General features: G+C 52.1%; 2 protein-coding genes across 2 annotated transcripts; one reads left to right on the top strand and one right to left on the bottom strand.

Annotated features, from left to right (window-relative positions):
• Positions 1–1,484: 1,484 nt before the first annotated feature.
• On the bottom strand, positions 1,485–2,582 carry TSPO2 (translocator protein 2). The gene is made up of 3 exons (XM_059075214.2): positions 2,410–2,582; positions 1,924–2,065; positions 1,485–1,685 (listed from the first exon to the last, which is right to left on the bottom strand). The coding sequence occupies exons 1-3, from the start codon at positions 2,580–2,582 to the stop codon at positions 1,485–1,487; spliced, it is 516 nt and encodes a 171-aa protein (XP_058931197.1).
• Positions 2,583–5,810: 3,228 nt separating this feature from the next.
• On the top strand, positions 5,811–17,820 carry UNC5CL (unc-5 family C-terminal like). Its single transcript, XM_059075197.2, has 9 exons — positions 5,811–6,073; positions 9,710–10,155; positions 10,661–10,961; positions 11,698–11,960; positions 12,575–12,676; positions 12,961–13,028; positions 13,898–13,998; positions 14,151–14,264; positions 16,105–17,820. The coding sequence occupies exons 2-9, from the start codon at positions 9,771–9,773 to the stop codon at positions 16,325–16,327; spliced, it is 1,557 nt and encodes a 518-aa protein (XP_058931180.1). The 5' UTR covers positions 5,811–6,073; positions 9,710–9,770; the 3' UTR covers positions 16,328–17,820.
• The last annotated feature ends 3,667 nt before the right edge of the window (positions 17,821–21,487 follow it).

Raw genomic sequence — 21,487 nt, 5'->3', positions numbered from 1 at the left:
AGGTCTTGGGTGGGGTCCGAGGAATAGGCATTTTTAATAAGCTCCCAGATGGCTCTGGGACAGCCTCAGCAGTGTTTCTCAGGTGCGCTGCACATGAGGGGGTCCTGGCAGTTTTAGAAACACTGATGCCCAAGCCCCTCCCTAGACAGTCTGGTTGGTATTTTTAAAAGCTCCTTCCGAAAGGCGCCTGGGTCTTCCAGCTGGCCTTGTTTAAAGATTTGGGGAGCCAGCCCTGGGCAGTCATTTCTTGCCACTATCAGGGCTTTGAGACCAGAGGAGAGGAAAACAAGAGGAGGGAAGAGAGGAAAATAAAAAAGCCAATAAGAAAGTTTAGAAAGAGAAGTAAGAGAGAAGACTGGACAAGACGCTTCTTCTGAATTCACTAGCCAGCACCGAGGCTTACATTTCTCCTTTTTCAACATTTTTTCTTATTACAATAATAATTAATTGATGTAAAAAAACTAATAGTATAAGAGTATATGAAAACAAAAATAAAAAAGATCTATAATCTTATCAGAGATATTGACAGAAGGTCTTAATATGACAAATATAATGTATAATATATCATAGAACCATAATATATACTATGATACTGTTATTAGTGAAATTAATATAATATAGTAATTAAAATAAATAAATTAAATAAAATTAATATAATGTAGACTATATAATATTTTATATGTGATACATAATATATATTTATATTTATATATGATACATAATACAAAATATATAATCAATATAATATATAGCTTGACAAGTGTAATTGGTATCCTTTTTTACTGTATCTACTTTTTGGTTTTAACTTTCTGTGACTTTTCAAAAACACTTTACTTTTCAGGTAATTAAAAATTTAAGTCCTGGGAATTCCCTGGAGGTCTAGTGGTTAGGACCTGCCACTTTCTGTGCCAGGGGCCTAGGGTTCGATCCCTGGTTGGGGAACTAAGATCCCACAAGCCTTGCAGTGGGACCCAAAAAAAAATATCTGTTAAAAAAAATCCAAGTCCTAAGTTTTGGGGTCAGGTTTGTGAGGGCATGTGAGCGGAAATGGTTTGCCCACTCTTCCCACACGTGTGCTTACACTTTCATTCACGTGTGCACATGCACACAGATGTACAGACACATCTATTCCCACCCTGCAGCCCTGGACCTCATACACTCAAGTATACATTTCACATCACACCCTCAAAGATAGTTAGGAGTTTATTTATTGATACTACTAAATTAATTCTTATTAATACAAAATGTATTATTTTATATTAAGTGTGAAATAAGTTTCCTTCCTTTCCCATGTCTCTGAATCCTAATGGAAAGTTGCACCAGGGGACCTAGGACGGCGGCCACATTGGAGCGAGTCACCTTCAGGGACTCATCGAGCCCTGCCACCTCCCCCCCTTCCCCTGTCCCCACCCTAGCTCCACAGCCCTGCCAGAGGTCTCCTCTATCCCCGCCCTGTCCCTCCCTCCTCTCCCCTGCCCCCTGCCTCAGTCACTCTTCTCCCACGTGGGCTGGGGCTGGTGCTCTGGACAAAGGCTGTCCCTCCACAGGCGGTAGGTGATGGAAGAAACCACGGTGAGCCAGGCCAGGTAGGGCAGCAGGAGCAGGGCAGCCAGCTTGTTGACGGGGTGCCAGATCAGCGCCGTGCTCACCACCAGCCCGAAGAGCAGCATCAGGTGCAGCAGGGCCTGGGCAGGGGCAGGGCGGTCAGGCAGGCTGCCCTGGGAACCGGCCCTCGACCTTTCTGCAGCACCCTGGACCTAGCGAGCCAAGTTCCCTGCGCTCTGTGCATGCCACGGAAGCTCAGAGAAGTCTGCCCAACCGTTACCTGCCCACACCTGATTGACCTGCTGTGCTATCAGCTTCTGGGGCCTGGTGGCCTCATCTTCCCCTACCCTATTCCACTGCTGAGCACCGGCGCCTTACCAGACCGGGGGTGTGGGCTGTGAACAAGAGAATCAAGACAGTCCAGCTGATGGCGAGCTGCACAGCATAGAGGCCGAGGGGCAGGGCCAGGGGCCGCCCGAAGCCCCCTCCCAGGTCCTTCCACACCAGGTAGGAGGCGTATCTGTGGAGATGGTGGCAGAAACGCTCAGAGGAGGGTGTTCTATGGTAAAAGGAGAAAGCCCTCTGGCTTAGGGCCTTCTGGTTACCAAGAGGGAATCCTTGTGGGCTGAAATCAGGGTAAGTGGGTCTAGGCATCATTTGAGGGCTGGGGGGGAGGTGGGGGAAGGGATGGGGTTACTGGGAGAGGGTAGAGGAAGAGAGAGGGGTTGGAATCCGAGGCAGGCACAGAGGGGACACCCCAGAAGAGGCAAGATGAGGTACCATCCCTTTAGAGGTCAGTGTACGGCAGCAATTCAGGGGTAGGAGACTTGTTCCCACCCCAGGGCATGAGAAACAGACACTTACCCCGTGATAGAGTAGATGGCTGTCCACACCAGCAACAAGACTCTGTGGGATGGGCACCAGGGCAGCTTTCTCAGGCTGTCACACCAACCAGACATCCAATGATGGGTGAGCAGCCAGACCAGGGTGGGCCCCAGGAGGGGCAGGGCCACAAAGGCGGCCCCTTGAGGCCACATTCTCCTTGAGGAGGTACAGTCTGGGGAGGGAGAGAACACACTGATGGTAGCCTTCTCCTAGTCCTTTCCCCGTGTCTGCCCGTCTGTCTCCTCCTACCTGGTGCTCTTCCCTGGCCTGGGCCCCTCATAGGCCTGGCCTGGGCCTCCTCCCCATGATTGACAGGATTAGAAGGAAAAAAAAATGTGGTTGGTTATTCTCAGTGTCCGGAGTGACTACCTACTCCATCCTTTCCTGTCAAGTGTCCATGAACATGTCCTGGAGGTGCTGGAGACAGGGCTGCCCAGCCCGTCTGCCTGTGCATCTTTCGATTTACGTTTCACAGAGACCCCACTGGGTGAGACACATCCTCCTCCTCTGAGCCCACACTACCTTCCCCCTTTTCCACCCTCCATGGACTTCCTTTGTCCACACTGCTTATTTGGCACTGGGAGTGTACTGTCTAGTATTGATAACTGCTTCTTAGTGAAGGACTCCTCTCCCCCAACGTGTGTCTGGCTCCTGGATCTCAGGTCCAGGTAGGCCCGTCTTTTCTGCCTCTCTCAGTGGGTGGCACTTGGCCAGGTACATAGCAGGTCCTCGAGGGGGACAGTGTCTCAGACTGAACTCAACCAAGCTGACATAACCAACCTGGAAGAACCACATTTGGAAGGCAGGAGCCGGAGATCCTTGGGGGTCTTTTCTAGTCCAGAACCGGCCTGCCCAACTGCCCCGGGCTTATCTCGCTATACCAGACCAGCAAACCCCAGGGGCCCACCCTGCCCGAGCTCCCGCCCAAATGCAAACTCAGCCGAGTGACACTGTAGCTTCCTTTCTCCAAGGTTCTCATCTTCCCCTCAGGAGCTGGGGGAGGTTCCCCCTCCATCTCTCTGCTTCCAGAGGGTCAGGGCCACAAACACAACCACCCAGATTTTTGTGTGGCCTGACTTCTCAAGGAAACCACTGCTTGGTCTTTGATTAAAACACTGCCATACTCATTTGCATGTTGCTTTGCATGTCCTTCACATGTGGGATGATGCACAGACCCTCCTCCAACCAAGGCCCCCACCCAATACCATGCTTCTCATTTGCCCGTGTTATTTCAGCCTCCTCCCCGTGATTGACAGGATTAGAAGGAAGAAAAATGTGGTTACTCTCAGTGTCTGGAGTGACTGCCTACTCCATCCTTTCCTGTCAAGAGTCCATGAACATGTCCCGGAGGTTCTGGAGACAGGGAGAACTATCCTGTCTGCCTGTGCACCTTTCGATTTATCTTTCGCTGCTTCTCACCGTCCATTTCTTCACCTTCTGCCTTCCTGTGTCTCTATGTCTGTGTTTTCTAGTTTTCTATCCAGTGTTGGAGGTCCCCCCGGACCCCCCCTTCCCTTTTTCCTGTCCTCCCCACTCCTGGCGCCCCTTTATTTATTCCCAGGACTGTGTTCTCCTTACCGCAGGCAGCATTACCTCGCAGACTGAGTGCCGGGGATGTAAGATGTGTGGAGGGCAGAGGAGGGTTGGGGATGGGGAGGAGGGGGGAGTGGGGCTCCTAGCTGGCCTGCCCTTCTCCAGTGACAAGGGTGGTGACACTGGCTGGGGAGTCCAGGCTGCTGCCTGCATGGCCCGGAAGAGTTCCTCTCAGCAGGGGATGCCCTGGTCTGCTAGACCTGGCCTCTGGAGGAGTCCCCTTGATGGAACTGTTGAGGCGTTGGTGCTGTGAGACCCGGACTTCTTGTGACAGCTGAGCCCCAGGCTGCCAGGCTACTTATGCCCGTAGTCGCTGCATCCCATGAACCAGCTTTGTGTCCACGGCGGTGGTGGGGACCCTCAGATTTCCCCGGAACTGGGGCTGTAACTGGGGCTGTCCCCAGTGAGGCAAGCACCAGCTTCGGAAATGATCTCATGAGACATGGACACAGCCCCTGGTTATTGCCTGCTAGTTGGCTTGGAGGTGAGCTTGACAGTTGTTTCAGAAACCCCTAGAACCTCATGACTCAGAGGAAAAGGCAGCCAGCCTCCCGTGTGACTCAGACAGAGCTTTGTCCGGCAAAGTCCAACATGTCCGCTCTTCATTCCTATCAAAGTTCTGAGCACCTCTTCCTTGCTTGTCCTTTAGACACGAGGTCCTCTCCCCAGGTTGGCTGCTCTCCACCATTCCTTTGCCCCATCTCTCCACTTTGGGGACCTGGGCACCCCTGGGAGGTGTTTATCCCCTCCTCCCGGGGAAGGCAGCCCAGGGGAGGGGGTTGCAGTCCGGGACAAGAGTCTAGAGAATCATTAACTAAGACAAAATCAGCAGCAGTTACTTATTTTCCATGGGAGACGATCACTTCGGGGCTGGGGGATTGACCTCCGCTGCAGGAGGCCAGACCACAGTGACAAGTTACCACTTACTGAGTAACCATTTCGTGGTGTGCATTTTATATTTATTAGCTCAGTAATAACCATCATTATCCTTCGCAAAGTAAATATTATTATGTGCATTTGACAGGCAAGGGAAGTGAGGCTCAGAGGGGTTGAGCAACTAGCCTACGATTACACAGCCAGCAGGTGGGTCACTGGGTTCAGTGTTGGCAGTCTGGATCCAAAATGCCTCTCCTTTTCTCTCAGCTGGCCCATTCATTCATTCAAGTCTTTATTGAACACCTACTTTGGATCGGGCTGCACTGAGAGCTGAGGATACAGAGCAAATGGCTGGAAAAACATCCCTCTGCACAGGGAGCTTTCGTTCCAGTGGCAGAGTGTCAAAGGAAGGACCAGGCTGGCAAACGGCCTGAAGTTCAACTCTTCCCCAGGTGGCAGCATCCCTGTGGGCAGTGGAAGAGCACTGGGTAGGGAGCAGATATGGCTGTGCCCCAATGCCCCCAGCAGCTGTGGGTCATTAACTCGGTGCCTCCACCATCATATCTGTGCAGGAAGGGTGTAGAACTAGGTATTGTCTAAGCCCCCTGGACAGGCCACAGTGGTATCACCTGGGGGCTTCTAAGATGTAGAACCTTAGGCCCCACCCCAGACCAATGGGATCCGAACCTGCATTCTAACAAGGTCGCTCAGGCGGTTCGTGCGCATTATAGTTTGAGGAGCCCTGGTTAGGGTTCCTCCTACCTTGTGCCGTTTTAATAGTCTCTGGTGGGGGACAGCCACTGACCAGCAGAGGGCACTCTAGAGAGGTCTCACCTGTACCCAGGTTGTCTCCCTCTGTCCCCTCCCTTCCAGACCTAGACTACTAGTCCTAGACCTAGTACTAGACCTAGTCCACTGACTCCTGCGATCCTCCCTCACCTTGGCTGGACTTTGCCAATAGACAGGGACAGACTCCCCACCCCTCCTTAGGGCAGCTGAGAGGCAGGACTTTGCCGGGAAGCAGGAAGTGCCAGGCCACTCCTGCCTGGATTCCCCGCCCACCTCCACTTGTCCGCTGGCTTGGGGACGGGGTCTGGCTGACCTCTCTGTTTCTCAGAGAAGGAACTACTAACCGTTCCTGGACAAGCCGGCAGCCTCTGGGAGCACCTACACGGTAATGTGAACACCCCCTGGGGCAGCTGGGGGTGGGGTGAGTGTTGCGATGGGGCCACCTGGGGCTCAGGGGGAGGAGCCAGGCCAGCTCAGCTGGGCCTGGCGGAGTGTGGAGACCCTGTGCTGGAGGAGGAGAGGCGGAAGGGGCTTGGGAGAGGACCACTGCCCAGTGGGTGTGAGGACCAAGGGAAGGCACTATGGAAATATAAACTATGCTCATGAATGCTGCCCATGACTTGGGTTTGGACTCATCCATCTTGGTACCTTTTATGTACTTCAGTAACTGGAGATCTTTCAAGTAGTAGACACAATAAGAACCAGTGACGTGGGAGAAGGGTGGAGAGTTTCCTTAAAGGATATGAGCAGAGCTTTGCAGCAGGAGCCTGGATCCTTGTGCTGGAGGAGGCAACTCCCTAGGGACAGGTGATGGCAGCATCCTAAAAGACCCTCATCTTGGGGAAGTGCTACCCAGCATGATCAAGGGTCTGGGGCAAGACAAACCAGAGGCCTGGGTAATAAAGGGTCAGCCGTGGGGTTGGGAGGCTTCAGTCTGTATTTACCTGTTTGCTGTGCTAATAGATTTGGGACCCTTCCCCTTCCTGGGGCAAAGGGGAGAATGGAGTGAGGGCCAACGCAGCCTGGAGAGCTGTCAGCCTGGGAGAAGTGGGGCTGAGCCGGGGGAGGAGTTAACCTGCTTCTGGCCAGGTAATGAATGGGCCCCTGTGAGAGGCCCTCCAGGTTGGAAGGCTGGGCAAGGGGACTCTTCTGCTCCACCCAATGGGGTGGAGGGGATTTGGACTCTGGTCTTTGGAAGCCCTGGAAAGGTTGCTGGTATGGAAATAGGGGAAGCCCCTCCTTTCTTTCCCAATAGCTGGCCCATCCTCTGCTGCTGGTGCCTTGGTGGGCAGGGGGTGGGGGGAGCATCACTCGTTGTGGCACCGAGGATGTGCCTTTAGTTCCTTATGTTCATTTTTCCTTGTATTGATTTCTGTTTCTTTCTCTTCGAACTTCATTTCCTCTAGAAGTGGAAACGAAGAGACCCTGGGGAAAGAGAAGGGGCAGGGAGAGAAAGGGAGTGTTTCTGGAAGCTCTTGTCATCTTTGCTCATCCTTCCCTTCTGCTTTCAGTTGTAGCTAAATAATCTACCCTCTGTCCTCCCTGGGGGAGAAAAAACTTGGTTTCCTTATCTGGGAAATGGAGATAAAAATAAAAGCTAGCTCATAAAGCTGCTGTGAGGATCAAATGAGCTAGGTCACATAGAGCACTTTAACACACTGGCTCAGCAAATCTCCGTGAACGTTAGCTATTATTATTACAGTTATAATTCCAATTTTCTTTACTATGGAAGGACCAAAAGGATTGGATGGGATGTAAAGGGAAGTCTGCGGCTCCGACCCCCATCCCCACCAGATTCAGGCATCGCCGGCTCACTTACTTCACTTGTGGTCACTTGTGTCCCCAGCCGGGGGCACGGTCTGCAGGGTTGCATGTTAAGGCCAAGGGAGCAATGCCACACCTTCCCTTCTTGTCTACATTTTCAATGAGGACAAGGGGGAAACAGATCCAGCCCCAGTGCTCCATCCTGACGATACAGAGGAGCTGTGACCCTTGTTGGGGACTGGCTGGGGGGATGGGAAAGGGGCTTAGGTTTCATGGGTCCTGCGAAGGAAGGAAGAAGTTGGGCAAGGAAGGAGCAGGAGGCTTGAGGCAAGGCCTCAGCTCCGGGTGGGTGGCATAAGTGAATGGATGATCCACTAGTGCAGATCCTAGTGAATCAACCATGGGGACCCTGGGGTCTTTGAAGGAGGATATGGTGTCTCACAGAGCTCAGCCTCGGAGTAAATGAACCCCATGCCCTCAGAAGCTCCATGAGAGCCGAACAAGACATTGTTGGCAGGACTGAACTTCCCACAGTTCCTGGTCCACAGCTGGTGCTCAGAAATCGTTCATTTGAGTGGGAAAGCCACACGTGGCAGCACATGGTCAAGAGTTACTTAGTATGGTGGGAGGCAGCGGTGAGAGATTTCAGAGGGCGAGACTGTCAAGGGCTGGTGAGTGGGGGGCCGGGACGGTGGGTGGCAGTTACTCCTGAGCAGGAGGGGTCCAGGCAGGTAGATGAGGCAGGTGAGGAGAGCATGAAACAGAGAACAGCAGGACCAAAGGCCAGAGGCTAAAATTAATGAGCTGTGAGGAGCCTGGTCTTGGCCGAGGGTGGGGATGTTGGAAATTAAGGGAGGAAGAGGGAAAGTAGGAGGGGAGGCAGTGGATTCCGGAGGGCCTGGGGAAGAGCTGACATCTTCACCGGAAAGTTGCTGGAAGGCCCCAGTCTGATGCTGGGAACCGGGTGAGCCTCACCGGAAGCCCCCACCTTTGGTTTTCTTTCTCTTTTTGCTTCCACTTTTAACTTTTGTTACTCTTGTATTGTACATATCCCTGTGAACTACGCTCCAACCTTTCTGGCAGAAGGCAGGGCATAAATAAACAAACACATTTGGACAGGGTTTTATCATCTACAGAATGATTTCCACATGATCTCATGCCATCTTCACCATCACTCTGAGAGGCTGTTTTTTTAAATTTCATTTTTATTCGTTTTTAAAAGGAATTACAAAGTTAATATACAGACACACTTGGTGGGGGAATTCAAAGAGTACAGAAAAAAGAGTTTAAGAAAATAGAATGTGCTCTTTCACACCTTCCAATCCCCCAATATTTCATCTCTTTCAGTAATGACCAATGGGAATAGTTTGGGGTGTGTCCTCCCAGACCTGCATGTCCAAGGCAGGAATCACTAGCACATGTGGCTACTGAGTCCCTGAAGTATGAGTCCCTGAGAATCCCAATTGCGATGTGCTGTGAGTGTAAAATACACATGGGATTTCGAAGACTTAGTATGAAAAAAGAATGTGAAATATCCCAGTAATTTTATATTGATTACCCGTTGACATAATATTTTGAATATATTGGGTAACATAAAATATATTCTCAAAATTAATTTCTCCTGTTTCTTTTTACTTTTTTAATGTGGCCCCTAGAAAGTTTAAAAAGAAAGCCACATCTGTGGCTCACGTTATATTTTTATTACAGAGCACTGCTCCAGACCTTTCTCTATCATTTACATCTATACACCCATAAATATGTATCTACAGTTGTATATAGTTTTGTTGTTTACCTTAATGAGATCAGAGGATGCCTAGCTCTTTGTGACTTGCTTTTCTACTTTAAGATTTTCCTATGTCAGCCCATGTAGATCAAGGGAGCTATTTTGACAGATGAGGAAACTGAGGCACATTAAACAATAGGACAAGTTCAGTCAGGCAGTGACGAAGCTGGCATTTGAACTCACATCCTCTAACTCCAAACCCAAGCTCTTTCTGTCTCATGAGAGAGAAATTTGATGCACTAGGTCATGGGGAGCCATGGCAGTTTCTTAAGGAAGAGAGAGAGGGAGAGAGGGAGAGAAATTAATAAAGAAATTAATTTCTTTAATTTCTGTTAAAGAAATTGATCTGACCAGGGTGCATGGGTGCACTGGGATGAAGAAAATTTGATCCCTCATTGCAGCCGCTTAGAAGTCACGTCTTAGCCTCCATGACCTTGAAAAGGCTCACCTGACACTGACCTCTTTCCCCCCCAGGCCCTTGGCCTTGGCTGGCACAGGGGTGCAGGGGAACTGGCAGCATCAAGTGACCAGGCGGATGTGCTCCTATGAGAGTTCCTTCCAACCCGCCCACTTCCTACTGCTGGTGGGGGTTCCAGTGGCAAGTGCTGTCCTTCTGGCCCAGTGCCTTCAATGGCGCTGTCCTCGCTGGCTGCTGGGCACCTGCTGGAAGCTGGAGAGCCAAGAGGAGCCAGCGTCCCATCCCACTCCCCTACCTGAAAGTGAGTCCTCCAGGGAGGGCCCTCCAGCCTCGCTGCAGGAGATGGCTGCCTTCTACCAGGAACTGCACACTCCCACCCAAGGCCAGACGGTCATCCGACAGCTGATGCACAAGTTGTTGGTGTTTTCGGCTCGAGAGGTGGACCACCGCGGTGGCTGCCTGATGCTCCAGGATACGGGCATTTCCCTGCTCATCCCACCAGGTAACAGCACCCAGCTTCCTTCTCAGCGTACAGCTGTTCACATTGCACATTGGACGGGGGCACCAACTCCAAGGGAGCACCATTCAGAGACATCTTCACCATTTTGAAAATTGCTTATATGTTTAGTATGACGTTTTTGACTCCAAAGATGGATATATTACATATTTTTTATGACAGTTTTGTGGCAGGTGGAGGTAAAGGGCCTTGTTTCAGTGAACAGTGTGTTATGACGATTCTCCCATAAAGGGAAGTAAAACGTCTGGAGGAAGAGCACCTTTTGCAAATTCACACAAGGCCCTGAGTGAGCTGGCAGCAGCCCTTGGAGGAGGGGGCGACTTGCTCAGGGTCACGTCCCAAGTCAGTCACAATCACCTTGTTCTCCTTCCACACTGCCTCTGCACGTGCCCTGCTGTACGCCCGCTCCTGGGCTCCCGCCCCACCTCCTCTCCCACTCTGGCCTGGCCTCCTCTGCTGCTGGGCCCATCTCAGCTCTCCCCCTCCCCAGGTGCTGTGTCTGTGGGCCGCCAGGAGCGGGTGGCACTGATCCTGGTGTGGGATCTGTCAGACTCCCCGTCGCTGTCTCGAGCCCAGGGGCTGGTGAGCCCCGTGGTGGCGTGTGGCCCCCATGGGGCCTCCTTCCTGAAGCCCTGCACCCTCACCTTCAAGCACTGTGCCCAGCAGCCCAGCCAAGCCCGTACCTACAGCAGCAACACGACCCTGCTGGACGCCAAGGCCTGGAAGCCGCTGGGGCGGCCGGGAGACCACATCTCCCGGGATGAATGTCGCATCCACCTCTCCCACTTCAGGTAGGCACCAGCCCGTCAGCCTGTACTTCCTGCCCCCTTTCTCTGTCTGCCTGATCCTCACCTCTCTGTAGGGGACTGCCCCTTTATCTGTCCAAGATGGCCTGCAAACCCCGTATCCCCCTGTCCTTCCCCAGTCCCTCTGTCCTGATGCCTATGGCAGCTTATCTTGCTCCAACCCCATCCAGGACCGTGTGTCCCGCCGAGGGCCCTCTGCCTGTCTAGAAGGGTCTGGCCCAACCCTAGTCCTGTGTCTAGATGGGGCCTGTCCCATCTCCACCTCTGTCTCTAAAATTGTCTGTCTCTTCCCTGTGCCCCAGTTCAGGACTGTCCCCAAGCTGTCTAGGGCACTTTGCCCCTCCAGTTCTCTCAGACTCTAGCCCATGGCACGCCTGTCCTTAGCTATGTCTCTCTAGGGTCTTAGGTGCCTCTGCCTCCCAGTCTCCTTGCCACCCACTGACCAGAGCAGGGCCATGCATGGTGGCCCTGAGCCCAGCGTCTTCCTTTCCCATGCTGGCTCTTCTCCGGACCCAGTGACAGTCACTGTGCCATGACTCACGTTCCTTCCCCCTAGCTGACCCCTCCACCCCAGTTTTTCCCTACGTGCCCTGGAATGTTCTCCTCGCCTCCTTGGGAGCCTGCACAGAGGCCCCTGGTGAGGTGGGAGCCCGGGGGGCAGGTGGGCTGGTCTCCCACCCTCCCTTGCCCCACTGTGCACCGTCACCGTCTGTCCCCGCAGCCTCTACACCTGTGTGCTGGAGGCAGCTGTGCACAGGGAAGCCCGGAAGTGGCTGCAGCTGGCCGTGTTCTGCTCGCCGCTGGCCCCCGGGCAGTCTCACCTGCAGCTGCGCGTCTACTTCCTCAACAACACACCCTGTGCCCTGCGGTGGGCTGTGACCAATGAGCAGCCGCACGGCGGGCGCCTGCGTGGGCCCTGCCAGCTCTTCGACTTCACCGGGGCCCGAGGGGACCAGTATCTGAAACTCAAATACGTCTCCGAGGGTGAGGGGAACAGGGCCAGGCGCCAGCGCATCGGGGAGCCCGTTGGAGGGAAGGGTCTGCGCCTCCCCTGTGGTGGAAACCTAGGGCCTTGAGTCTCCTTTTGAGATTCCTGGGCAGGCAGCAGCTTCAAGGGGGCCTTCCGCGGGAGGCCAGCTGAGTCAGGTGGGTGGTGAGAGGAGAGGCCTTGCACCCACAGGGGCGGGGAGGGAGCGGGAGGCTTCTCTTGTCCCACCTGGATGGAGCCTGTGTCGGAGGGGGAGGCCCAGTCTTTTTCTCTTCCTTCGTTCTTTTGTGGGTCGGCTGCGGGAATTGACAGTGGGGCTAAGGGTGTTTGTGGGGTCGGGGACAGGGCGCGCATGCGTGGCTGCACCTGGGCTAGTGGATGGGAGGGAGGGGGTGGAGAGGTGGGGGGAGGAGTCTGTGTTCCGGTAGAAGGAAGACCGCTCCCAGGGTCCCCACCCAGGCCCTGGGGCCTCCCATCACCCTCCTGCCTTTGCTTCCTCCCCATCCCTCCTCTCAGCGCCCTGCACAGTGCCTGCCACAGGGTGACCTCCTTAAACCCCTTGTGGATGTCTCCCCTCCTGAGGCCCTCTGTCTCTCTGCGCCCTCCCCAGGTTGGGAGAACGTGGACGACAGCAGTTGCCAGCTGGTTCCCCATCTGCACATCTGGCATGGAAAGTGCCCCTTCCGCTCCTTCTGCTTCCGGAGAAAAGCAGGTAGCCCAGGAACCCTCTGGGAGCCCTCTGAGCCCTCTGTGTCTACCTCCTGCCCTCTCCTCTCCCCTGCTGGTCACCCTGGAGCCCTACAGCTCCTCACACGGCCCTGCCTGCAGACCCTCTCTTAAAGGTTAGGGGCCGCAGCAGATCTCTGCAGAGAGAAAGATGGGGGGCTACACAGCTGCTTCAGATTTCCAAAACCTTACATTGGAGTCCCTTTTGCTCTCCTGCTGTCTTTCTCCTGGGCCTTTTCCTCTCTCACCTGCTACGTCTCCTCTTTGTAGCCAATGAGAACGAGGACTGCTCAGCACTGACCAATGAGATCATTGTCACCATGCACACCTTCCAGGATGTGAGTTGGAGCTGAGGGGCAGAGGAAGGGCAGGGCCTGGGAGAGTCCTGGGCAAAGTGGGCGAGGGTCTGGTGCCTAGGAAGTATGGCTCTAATCACATAATCAAGCAGGTGAAGAGGGCATTCTTCCAGGGGCAGGGACTGCCTGGCCTCCAAGTTACCCTCCATCTTTGACTCTCCTGTCTATCCCTGGATGAATCTAGCAGGAGGGTAAAAGAATCAAACCCTCCATGAACCCTTTCTTCCAACCTGGAGGAACTTGGGCATCAAAGAGAAGTGGTTTCTTTCTGGACAGATTGTCTACCTCTGAGAGATGGTGCTGTGTATCTTCAGGGGGAGAGTGACCCAGGAAGGGGGTCTTGAGTAGGTGGAATGGGAGTTAGAGATCCCACTCTCCAGAGGGAAGACATGGAGAAATCAGGATTGGAGAGAGTCTTTGGGGAACCATGTGGCATCTTACTGGAGAGTAGGCAGATACCCCTCGGGGTATCACCTGGGGAGGAGGAGCCAAGGAGAGGAGGAATGGAGGAAGGGGGCACGTATGCCCAAGTTCAGTTTCTCTATTATTAGATGACCTCCCCTGCCCTTGATCCCACCCAGGACTTCTCCTGGAGTCTCAGGATGTACCTTCTTTGGTCTTCATGTCCCAGGTCCCAAAGAGCTCTGAGCAAACTTAAGGCTGAAGGCTGTGGGGTTGGGGAAGCGGAGGGTAGAGGGTGTTGATTGGGGTGGGGCTGTGTCTCCTGGTTAAGTGTCTCTGGTGACAGGCTGATGGAGAGACACCACGCATGGAGACGGGTGCCCCAGCTTCTTGTTCAGAGGGGTGTCTCATGATCCTTAAGTGTGTTCCCTGCCCCTCTGTTGGCTCAGGGCTTGGAGACCAAGTACATGGAAATCCTCAGATTCCAGGCATCGGAGGAGGAATCCTGGACAGCACCACCCCCTGTGACCCAGCCACCCCCATGCAACAGGTGAGGTGGTGGTTGCTTGAGCTGCTGCCCGGGGGGATGTTTGGGATTCCTGCCCCTGGGCTTGCAGGACGAGCATGGCATTGAGGTGTCTGTGGAACCAGGCTGGGTCTCTTTATCCTCCCCTCCGAGGACACCCTTTCCCTCTGCCTCAGGCTGCCCCCAGAGCTCTTCGAGCGGCTGCAGATGTTGTTGGAGCCAAACAGCATCACTGGCAATGACTGGCGACGACTGGCCTCCCACCTGGGGCTCTGTGGTATGAAAATTCGGTAAGAGGGATGAGGTCTGCAGGGGGTCGGGGGAGGGTGGACTGGGGTGGGTGTTCTCAGGACCCCTTGGAGACTGGACCATTCACAAAAGACTGACTTAAAAGTCAGGGAGGGGCCACTCCCCGCCCTATTTCTCAGAACAGGGTTGATTTCATTGACAATGATCTCATTGGTTTGGGCCAAGCACTCCTCGTTCTCATGGCTACAAAGAGGAGAGGACACGGCAGGTGAGAGAGGAAAAGGCCAGGGGAGAGGAGCAGGGGAAGTGAAAGGGACTCCACAGGAAGGCTTTGGACATCTTTCTATTTTATCACTGTGTTCTTGGTACCTAGAATGATGCCTGGCTCATGGCTGGTGTTCAGTACATAAATATTGGTTCAATAAATATTCAAAAAAGGATCGGTTGACATGTAAGTCATTGGTACATACTGAGTGCTTGACATGCTGGGCCCCGAGGGGCAGAACGGCAGACTATAGGATACTGTGTATAAAGCATGTAGCTGAGTGCCTGGCACTAGTTGGGACAGCACAGCCATGGTCTCAAGAGAGATCAGTAAACCAATTCTGAGCTAAGCCCCAGCACCCGGATGATGACGGGTGATCAGGGAAAACTTCGCCCAGGAGATGGGACTAGAGTTGGATCTGGAAACTAGGGTAGATTTTAAAATCACCCATTTATTAAACCTTTATCAAGTACCTTCTAAGTCCTGGAAAAACTATGCTAAGCATTGGGATACAGGATGAATGAGACACGGTCCCAGAACCAAGGAGGTCACCCTCTAGTAAGGGATACAGAGAGCTTAAAAAAAATCAAGGCAAGTGCCCCTTTGACCTTACTGTATGTATCCCATATTGCATAGCAAGTTGAAAACAGAGACAGGAAATGGCTGAAGCAAGAATAATGAAGACTTATGTCAATTACAGTTGACCCCTGAACAATGTGGGAGTTCGAGGTGTGACCCTCCATGCAGTCGAAAATCGTAGTATAACTTATAGTCGGCCCTCCATATCCACGGTTGTGCCTCCACAGATTCAACCAACCAGGGACCATGTAGCACTGTAGTATTTACTGTTGAAAAAATCTGCATATAAGTGGACCCACATAGTTCAAAGTGGTGGTGTTCAAGGGTCAACTATATATCTCAATTAAATAAAAAAGAATAATAAAGACTTGTGGGAGCTATGACCAGAAGTCTGAACTGAGGGATGCAGAATGGTCTCCTCCACCTGGGAGGTGGGAGTGAGGGCTTCAGAAACAGGTGTTGGGGAAGTAGGGGATCCACCTTCCTGTCTGGGGGGAGGAGCGGAGGAGGTGGTGGGTCTGGTGTGTTTAAGGTGAGAAGGAAGCTTCACGATGGGTACAGGGAGAAAAGGTCAGAAAAAACAGGGCAAGGCCAAGGGGTGGGTAAGCCCGAAAGTCAGGGGAGGGGGCTTGGTTAGTAAGTGAAAAAGACTCTGAAAGGTTTTTGAGCAGGGGAGGGTCATGCCTGGGAGCAACTGTTTCCTTAGTGGTGGGCAAGATGGGGCCTGGGACGGGGGGTAGGGGAGAGTGTGTTTGGGCTGGGGGTGGAGGGTTGAGAAGGCAAATACAGAACATCAGAGCTGGAAGCGACCTTAGAGGTCCTCTCACCCAAGCCCTCGTGTAGGAAGAGGAAACAGGCCTAGAGGGGAGTAGGCTTTGAGCCAGGGCTATCTCAGATTTCAAGTCCTGGGCCCTCCCACCACCCCGAGTGCCCTGGAAGGCAGTTAAGAGCAGGATGAGGACCCGAGCTGGGGGAGGGGGTGGATTTCCCTGCAGTGCCCCCCACCCCTCACCTCCTCCCCGCACTCTCCCGGCCAGGTTCCTGTCCTGCCAGCGCAGCCCTGCGGCAGCCATCCTGGAGCTGTTTGAGGAGCAGAACGGCAGCCTGCAGGAGCTGCACTACCTCATGACCATCATGGAGCGGCTGGACTGCGCCTCCGTCATCCAGAACTACCTGAAGGAGACGCAAAGCGGCAGCCCAGCCCGGGTCTGCTGGGTCGCCCAGGAGAACCAGGGCCTGGAGCTGGATGAGAAGCTCTGAGAGCCCCCCTATGGGGCAGGGTGGAGCTCTGTCCACGGCCATGTGCCCCTACACCTAGGAAGAAAACAGCTGCAGTTCCTGGCTGTGCTCACCGACCTCATCAGGACCCTTGGATGGTGCCTGGGGCCACCGCGAGTCCCGACGCCTCCTCGGGTCAGGACCACCCTTTCGGCCCACGTCGTCCTGCGTGCAGTTCCCTTCCTGGCCGGCAGGGGGCGCAGGAGCCCAGGAGATGGCCCAGCGTGGCCAGCCTCCGGGAAGCTATTTAATAGACCAATGGACTGTTAGGCTGCCCTGTTGGCACTCCCTGGGGACTGGTTAGTCCACAAGTATTCACTGAGCACTTAGTGATACCCGGCACTGGACTGGGTATCATGGGGACTCCTGGAATGTATGAGGTCGGGTTTGGAGCCTTATGGAAACCACAGTTCTCCTGTGGGAACCAAGATGCTCTCGAAGGAGCTGAGGGCAAACGCTAAACCAGCAGCACATGCCCTGTGGTTAGGGGATGTGGATGTGGTATGAATTGTACCTGCATTAGGAGTTGGGAAGGGAGGGAGCTGAGTATGGGCTGGAGCAGTGAGAAAGCATCATGGACGATGTAGGAGAGACGATTTACAAAGAGTGAGATCTTAAGGTGGGGGAAGGCGGGGGTGTGACCGGACTTACAGTAGGAGCCTGGTGAGCATGGGGTGCTGAGTCATCAAGGAGCCCAGATCTAAAGATGGACAGTCATAGCTGGCTGTCCACCTGTCTCCTTTGACTTCCTTTGTCTCTTTCTCCTCCCATCCTTGCCTTGTCTTCCTTTCTCTGTGCCATTATCTCTGTCATAAAACATCAAAGCTGAGAAGAAACTTCAGGATTATTATTGTTGTCCAAACTTTTAATCTCTTTATCTTGAACTGTGTGAGTTTTAAGTCTCTCTGACTTCATTTTGCTGTTGCTGGCCCCTGCAGTGGCTCCATTCCTGAATCTGTCTCTCTTTTACTCCTGGTCTTAGCATCTTTTTGTCTCTACCTACTTACTGTACCTGCCCTTGTGTGTTTCTTTCTTTCTCTGAAATCCTCAGTCAGTTCCCTCAGGTAAGTGTCTCTAAACCACGGTTAAGTATCAAAGGCTATCGAAAGACACGGTTCTACCCTAGGAATGGATGGGTGGGGATTTTACCCCATGAGTCAAGGTCCACTTTAGGGTCAGGAAATAGAGGATAGGGATTAAAGAACATCCCATTCAGTCAACTCTTTATTCAGCACCTACTGCGTGTTAGACACTGTATAGAAAATAAATCGGTAGGCTGGGTCCTGAAAAGAGAACGATGGATTTGACTCAGTTTAAGCAATTCTTTTGTTTGCAAACGGGTGTTGTTAATTTTTTTTCAAGGGCAGACAAATGATTTCTCTGGCAACACTAACAATTTCTTCTGTATTTAATTAAAAAATATTAAAGCTTTTTCTATGATGAACAACATTGTATAATAAAATATGAAAACTGCCTTTCTTTGTTACTAGCTGTATTTTGCTCAGACTGATGAATTTGAATGTGGGTATGAATAGTTTTATGTGGTAAAATTGTACTGATGGGGGCCGGCTGGAGAGAAGCATTTTGTAGATTGTGCTTCCAGCGTGGTAAATCAGGGAGGTTCTCTTCCCTTTCTGATAGAAGCAAGGCTTCAGGGTGGGGCCCTCTCACTCTCCCCCTCTTCCCCTAACCCCATCCATTCTCTGTTAGTCCTCCCACCGCATCAGGGGCTGCCAGCCACTCCAGGCTGGTACCTTGGCCTCCCTCTTCATTTGGCTCAGGATTGAACTACTAAAAGCATCTTTCTCCCCTGGAGTCTGGTACAGTTTTCCCCTTTTCTCCTATTGTCTCTTCTTTGCTTTCCATGCCAGCGAGAGTCATCTTTATTTTGTGTTACTCCCTACCCTGGAACAAATCACTTTAAGAGTTTCAAGTCTTTTGGAATTGTGAATAAAAGCCATGAAGGAGGGACTTCCTTGGTGGCACAGTGGTTAAGAATCTGCCTGCCCACGTAGGGGACATGGGTTCGATCCCCGGTCTGGGAAGATCCCACATGCCACAGAGCAACTGGCCTGTGCGCCACAACTACTGAGCCCGTGTGCCACAACTTCTGAAACCCGTGCACCTAGAGCCTGTGGTCTGCAACAAGAGAAGCCACTGCAGTGAGAAACCTGCACACCACACGGAAGAGTAGCCCCTGCTCACTGCAACTAGAGAAAGCCCGCACGCAGCAATGAAGACCCAACGCAGCCTAAAAAAAGTCGTGGAGGAAGGGGGCTTCTAGGATGGGAGGCACTACCTTCTGGCCCCCACCTTAATCCGTCAGAATGGGCTCACAGTGCAGGGAAAGGAAGTCTTGAATATCTTGAGGTAGGTGGCAAGCTCCCGGATGCCTGTAAGGTGTATCTTTCCTTTCTCAAATCAAACCTAATTGGCACACATTTGACAGCACCTAAAGCCAAGAGATGGCGTGTTCCAGGGGCATTGGGACACTTAGCGGTCAGCCATGACTCTAGTGCTAATTAGCCTGGCTCTTCCATTCTGGCTTCAGTCTGCAGTTTGGGATGAAGGGACCATGTTCAAGGCTCTCCAAGGGCCTCTTTTGATCTTATGGGCCTGTGCAGAGATGGCACACAGATGATCCAGGGGACATCCACTTGGGGATTTTTCTTTGTGTATTGCCTTTAAATAGAGCAATTGGTCACTGCTTGTGGCCTTACCTCCAGCCCTTTCCCCAGTAGGTTACCTCCCTGGTCCCCAAAGACACCAAATTCGTGACTTCTCTTATGCATGTTGCAGAAGCCCATGCCTAAACTTCCACCTGTTGTGTTTAGAGCCGGGAGGAGAATGAACAGTAAAGGTTGTGTCCAGGTCTGCAAGGTTAGAGGCTTCAGTGCCCAGAGGTAACACATGTCCTTGGGACCTCATCTGCCTGCAAGTGACATTCATGCCAATGTCAGATCCAAGCTGTCCATCAGAATACAGTGAAAGCCACACAGTGAAGCCTACAGTTTCTAGTAGTCACATCAAAAAATGTAAAAAGAAACAGGTGAAGTCAGGTTATAATAATATATTTTGCTTAACCTAATATATCCAGAATATTATAATTTCCACATGTAATCAATGTAAAACTTATTAATAGCATATTTTACATTCTTTTTTCATAAAGTATTTGGAATCTGGTGTGTATTTTACAATTACAGCACATCTTGGTTTGTATCAAAAATGTGCTAAATTTTCATTGGAAATATTTGATCTGTACTTAGCTTTCATAAAATTTATAGCTGAAAAAGTACATTTACATACACAAGTTAAGCAAGCTGAAAGTTTTCCAAAAATGAAATGAGGTATGAATTAAAAAATTTAAATCAATTGAAATAAAATAAAAATTCAGTTCCTTAGTGGCACTAGCCACATTTTAAGTGGTCAGTAGGCATGTCTAGTTAGTGGGTACCGTGATGGACAGTGCAAGTCCAGATTATGGACCCAGCTGGGTATAACTTTATAGTATACTCACCTATTCATTCATCAAACATTTGCTTAATACCTGCCCTGCACAAAGTGTTGGTTATAAACCTTCAGTGAAAAAGAGCATTCTTGTTCTGTTAGAAGCTCCTGGGATGGTGGGAGTCAGAGAAGAGCACTTGCCTTCCATCGCTCTCTGCACCTGACTTAAGAAGGAAATAGGGGATGAGGCCCAGGCAGACACTCTGTGCTGCAGGAATGGCTTAGACGGCAGTGTGGTACTGAGGCATGGACTTAGAGTCAGGTGTTCCTGGCTCACCCAGCACATCAGGTGGGTTCTCAGTTGCTGACAACAGAATCCACTCTTGCTGGGGATTACAGGCAGGAGATCTTACCCTGAAGAATAAAGAATCATTTGGAGGGCTGAGAAACAGGACTGAGGTAAAGTTTCCAGAATGATGCCCTAAACTGTGTGGTAGCATCAGCCCAAGGGGGGAAACTGGTATTAGTGTGGCTGCTGCTACCAGGCTCTGGAGAGCAGGACCTCAACTTTACTGCAGCCCCTCCTGCCACCACCTCTGCCACTTCTGAATTGGGAACCAGACCTCACCACCACCTCTGAAAGCTGAGGCCTCTGCTGTCATCCATGTTGGCCGAAATGGAAGCTCCAGGCGCTGCCCACCTTTTCATACTACCCATTTCTGAATCAAACCTCAAGTGGAGGTGGAGAACATCAGAGAGTCAGAGCCCAGATCACATGGTGAATCCTAGCTGCAAAGGAGTCTGGAAATATGAATTCTGACTTTTTGTGTGTGTGTGTGGTACGCGGGCCTCTCACTTTTGTGGCCTCTCCCGTTGCGGAGCACAGGCTCCGGACGTGCAGGCTCAGCGGCCATGGCTCACGGGCCCAGCCGCTCCGTGGCATGTGGGATCTTCCCGGACCGGGGCACGAACCGTTTCCCCTGCATCGGCATGTGGACTCTCAACCACTGCGCCACCAGGGAAGCCCTGAATTCTGACTTTAATACTGGGAATATGGGACTCATTACCTGCAGATATCCCCAAATATGGAAAAAACTTCTCAAAAGGTGAGGGACAGCTGTGAATATGATCGATGTCCACCATAGCCAAGGTGTGGTTAATGCTGTGGTTCCAGAGAGCAAGCTCTCTTCATGAAAATAGTCATGCCCTCGGCAGTTGTTGGCCTTTTTCTCTGACTTGCAGAATCTTCTCAACAAAGCACAACTGCACACATCCCTCAGGGCATCCCTCTGATCCCCGCACAATCCAGGATCAGACTTGGACATGTTTCATGAGCACACAGCAAAAGCTCGCCAGCAGTAGTGAACTGATTTACTCAATGCCTTCTCCAGCCCCACTTGCCTTCCTGTACTGCAGAGGCTGAAAGCTAAACCTACATTTCCCGGACTCCCTGGCAGATGGGGATCTAGATGTGTTTAGGGTCTGCCAGTCAGCTGAACTCAGGTAGGACTTTGACTTGGCATTGAATAATGGGGGAAGTTGAAAAGGGCAAGGGGCTGGTGCCTGTTTTGAGGAGTGGATGGAAGCTGTCCAGGAACCAGCAGCTGTGGCTACGCCTTCCTGACGTGGCAGCTTTCTCAGTGGTGTGGTTCTGTGGTGTGGTTTAGGGACTCAATACTGGAAGTCCTACTTAAA

The sequence above is a fragment of the Kogia breviceps genome, chromosome 10 (assembly GCF_026419965.1).
Source record: "Kogia breviceps isolate mKogBre1 chromosome 10, mKogBre1 haplotype 1, whole genome shotgun sequence".
Taxonomy (NCBI): Eukaryota; Metazoa; Chordata; class Mammalia; order Artiodactyla; family Physeteridae; genus Kogia; species Kogia breviceps.
The sequence above is the reverse complement of the archived record's forward strand: the minus strand, read 5'-3'. Positions and strand labels throughout refer to the sequence as shown.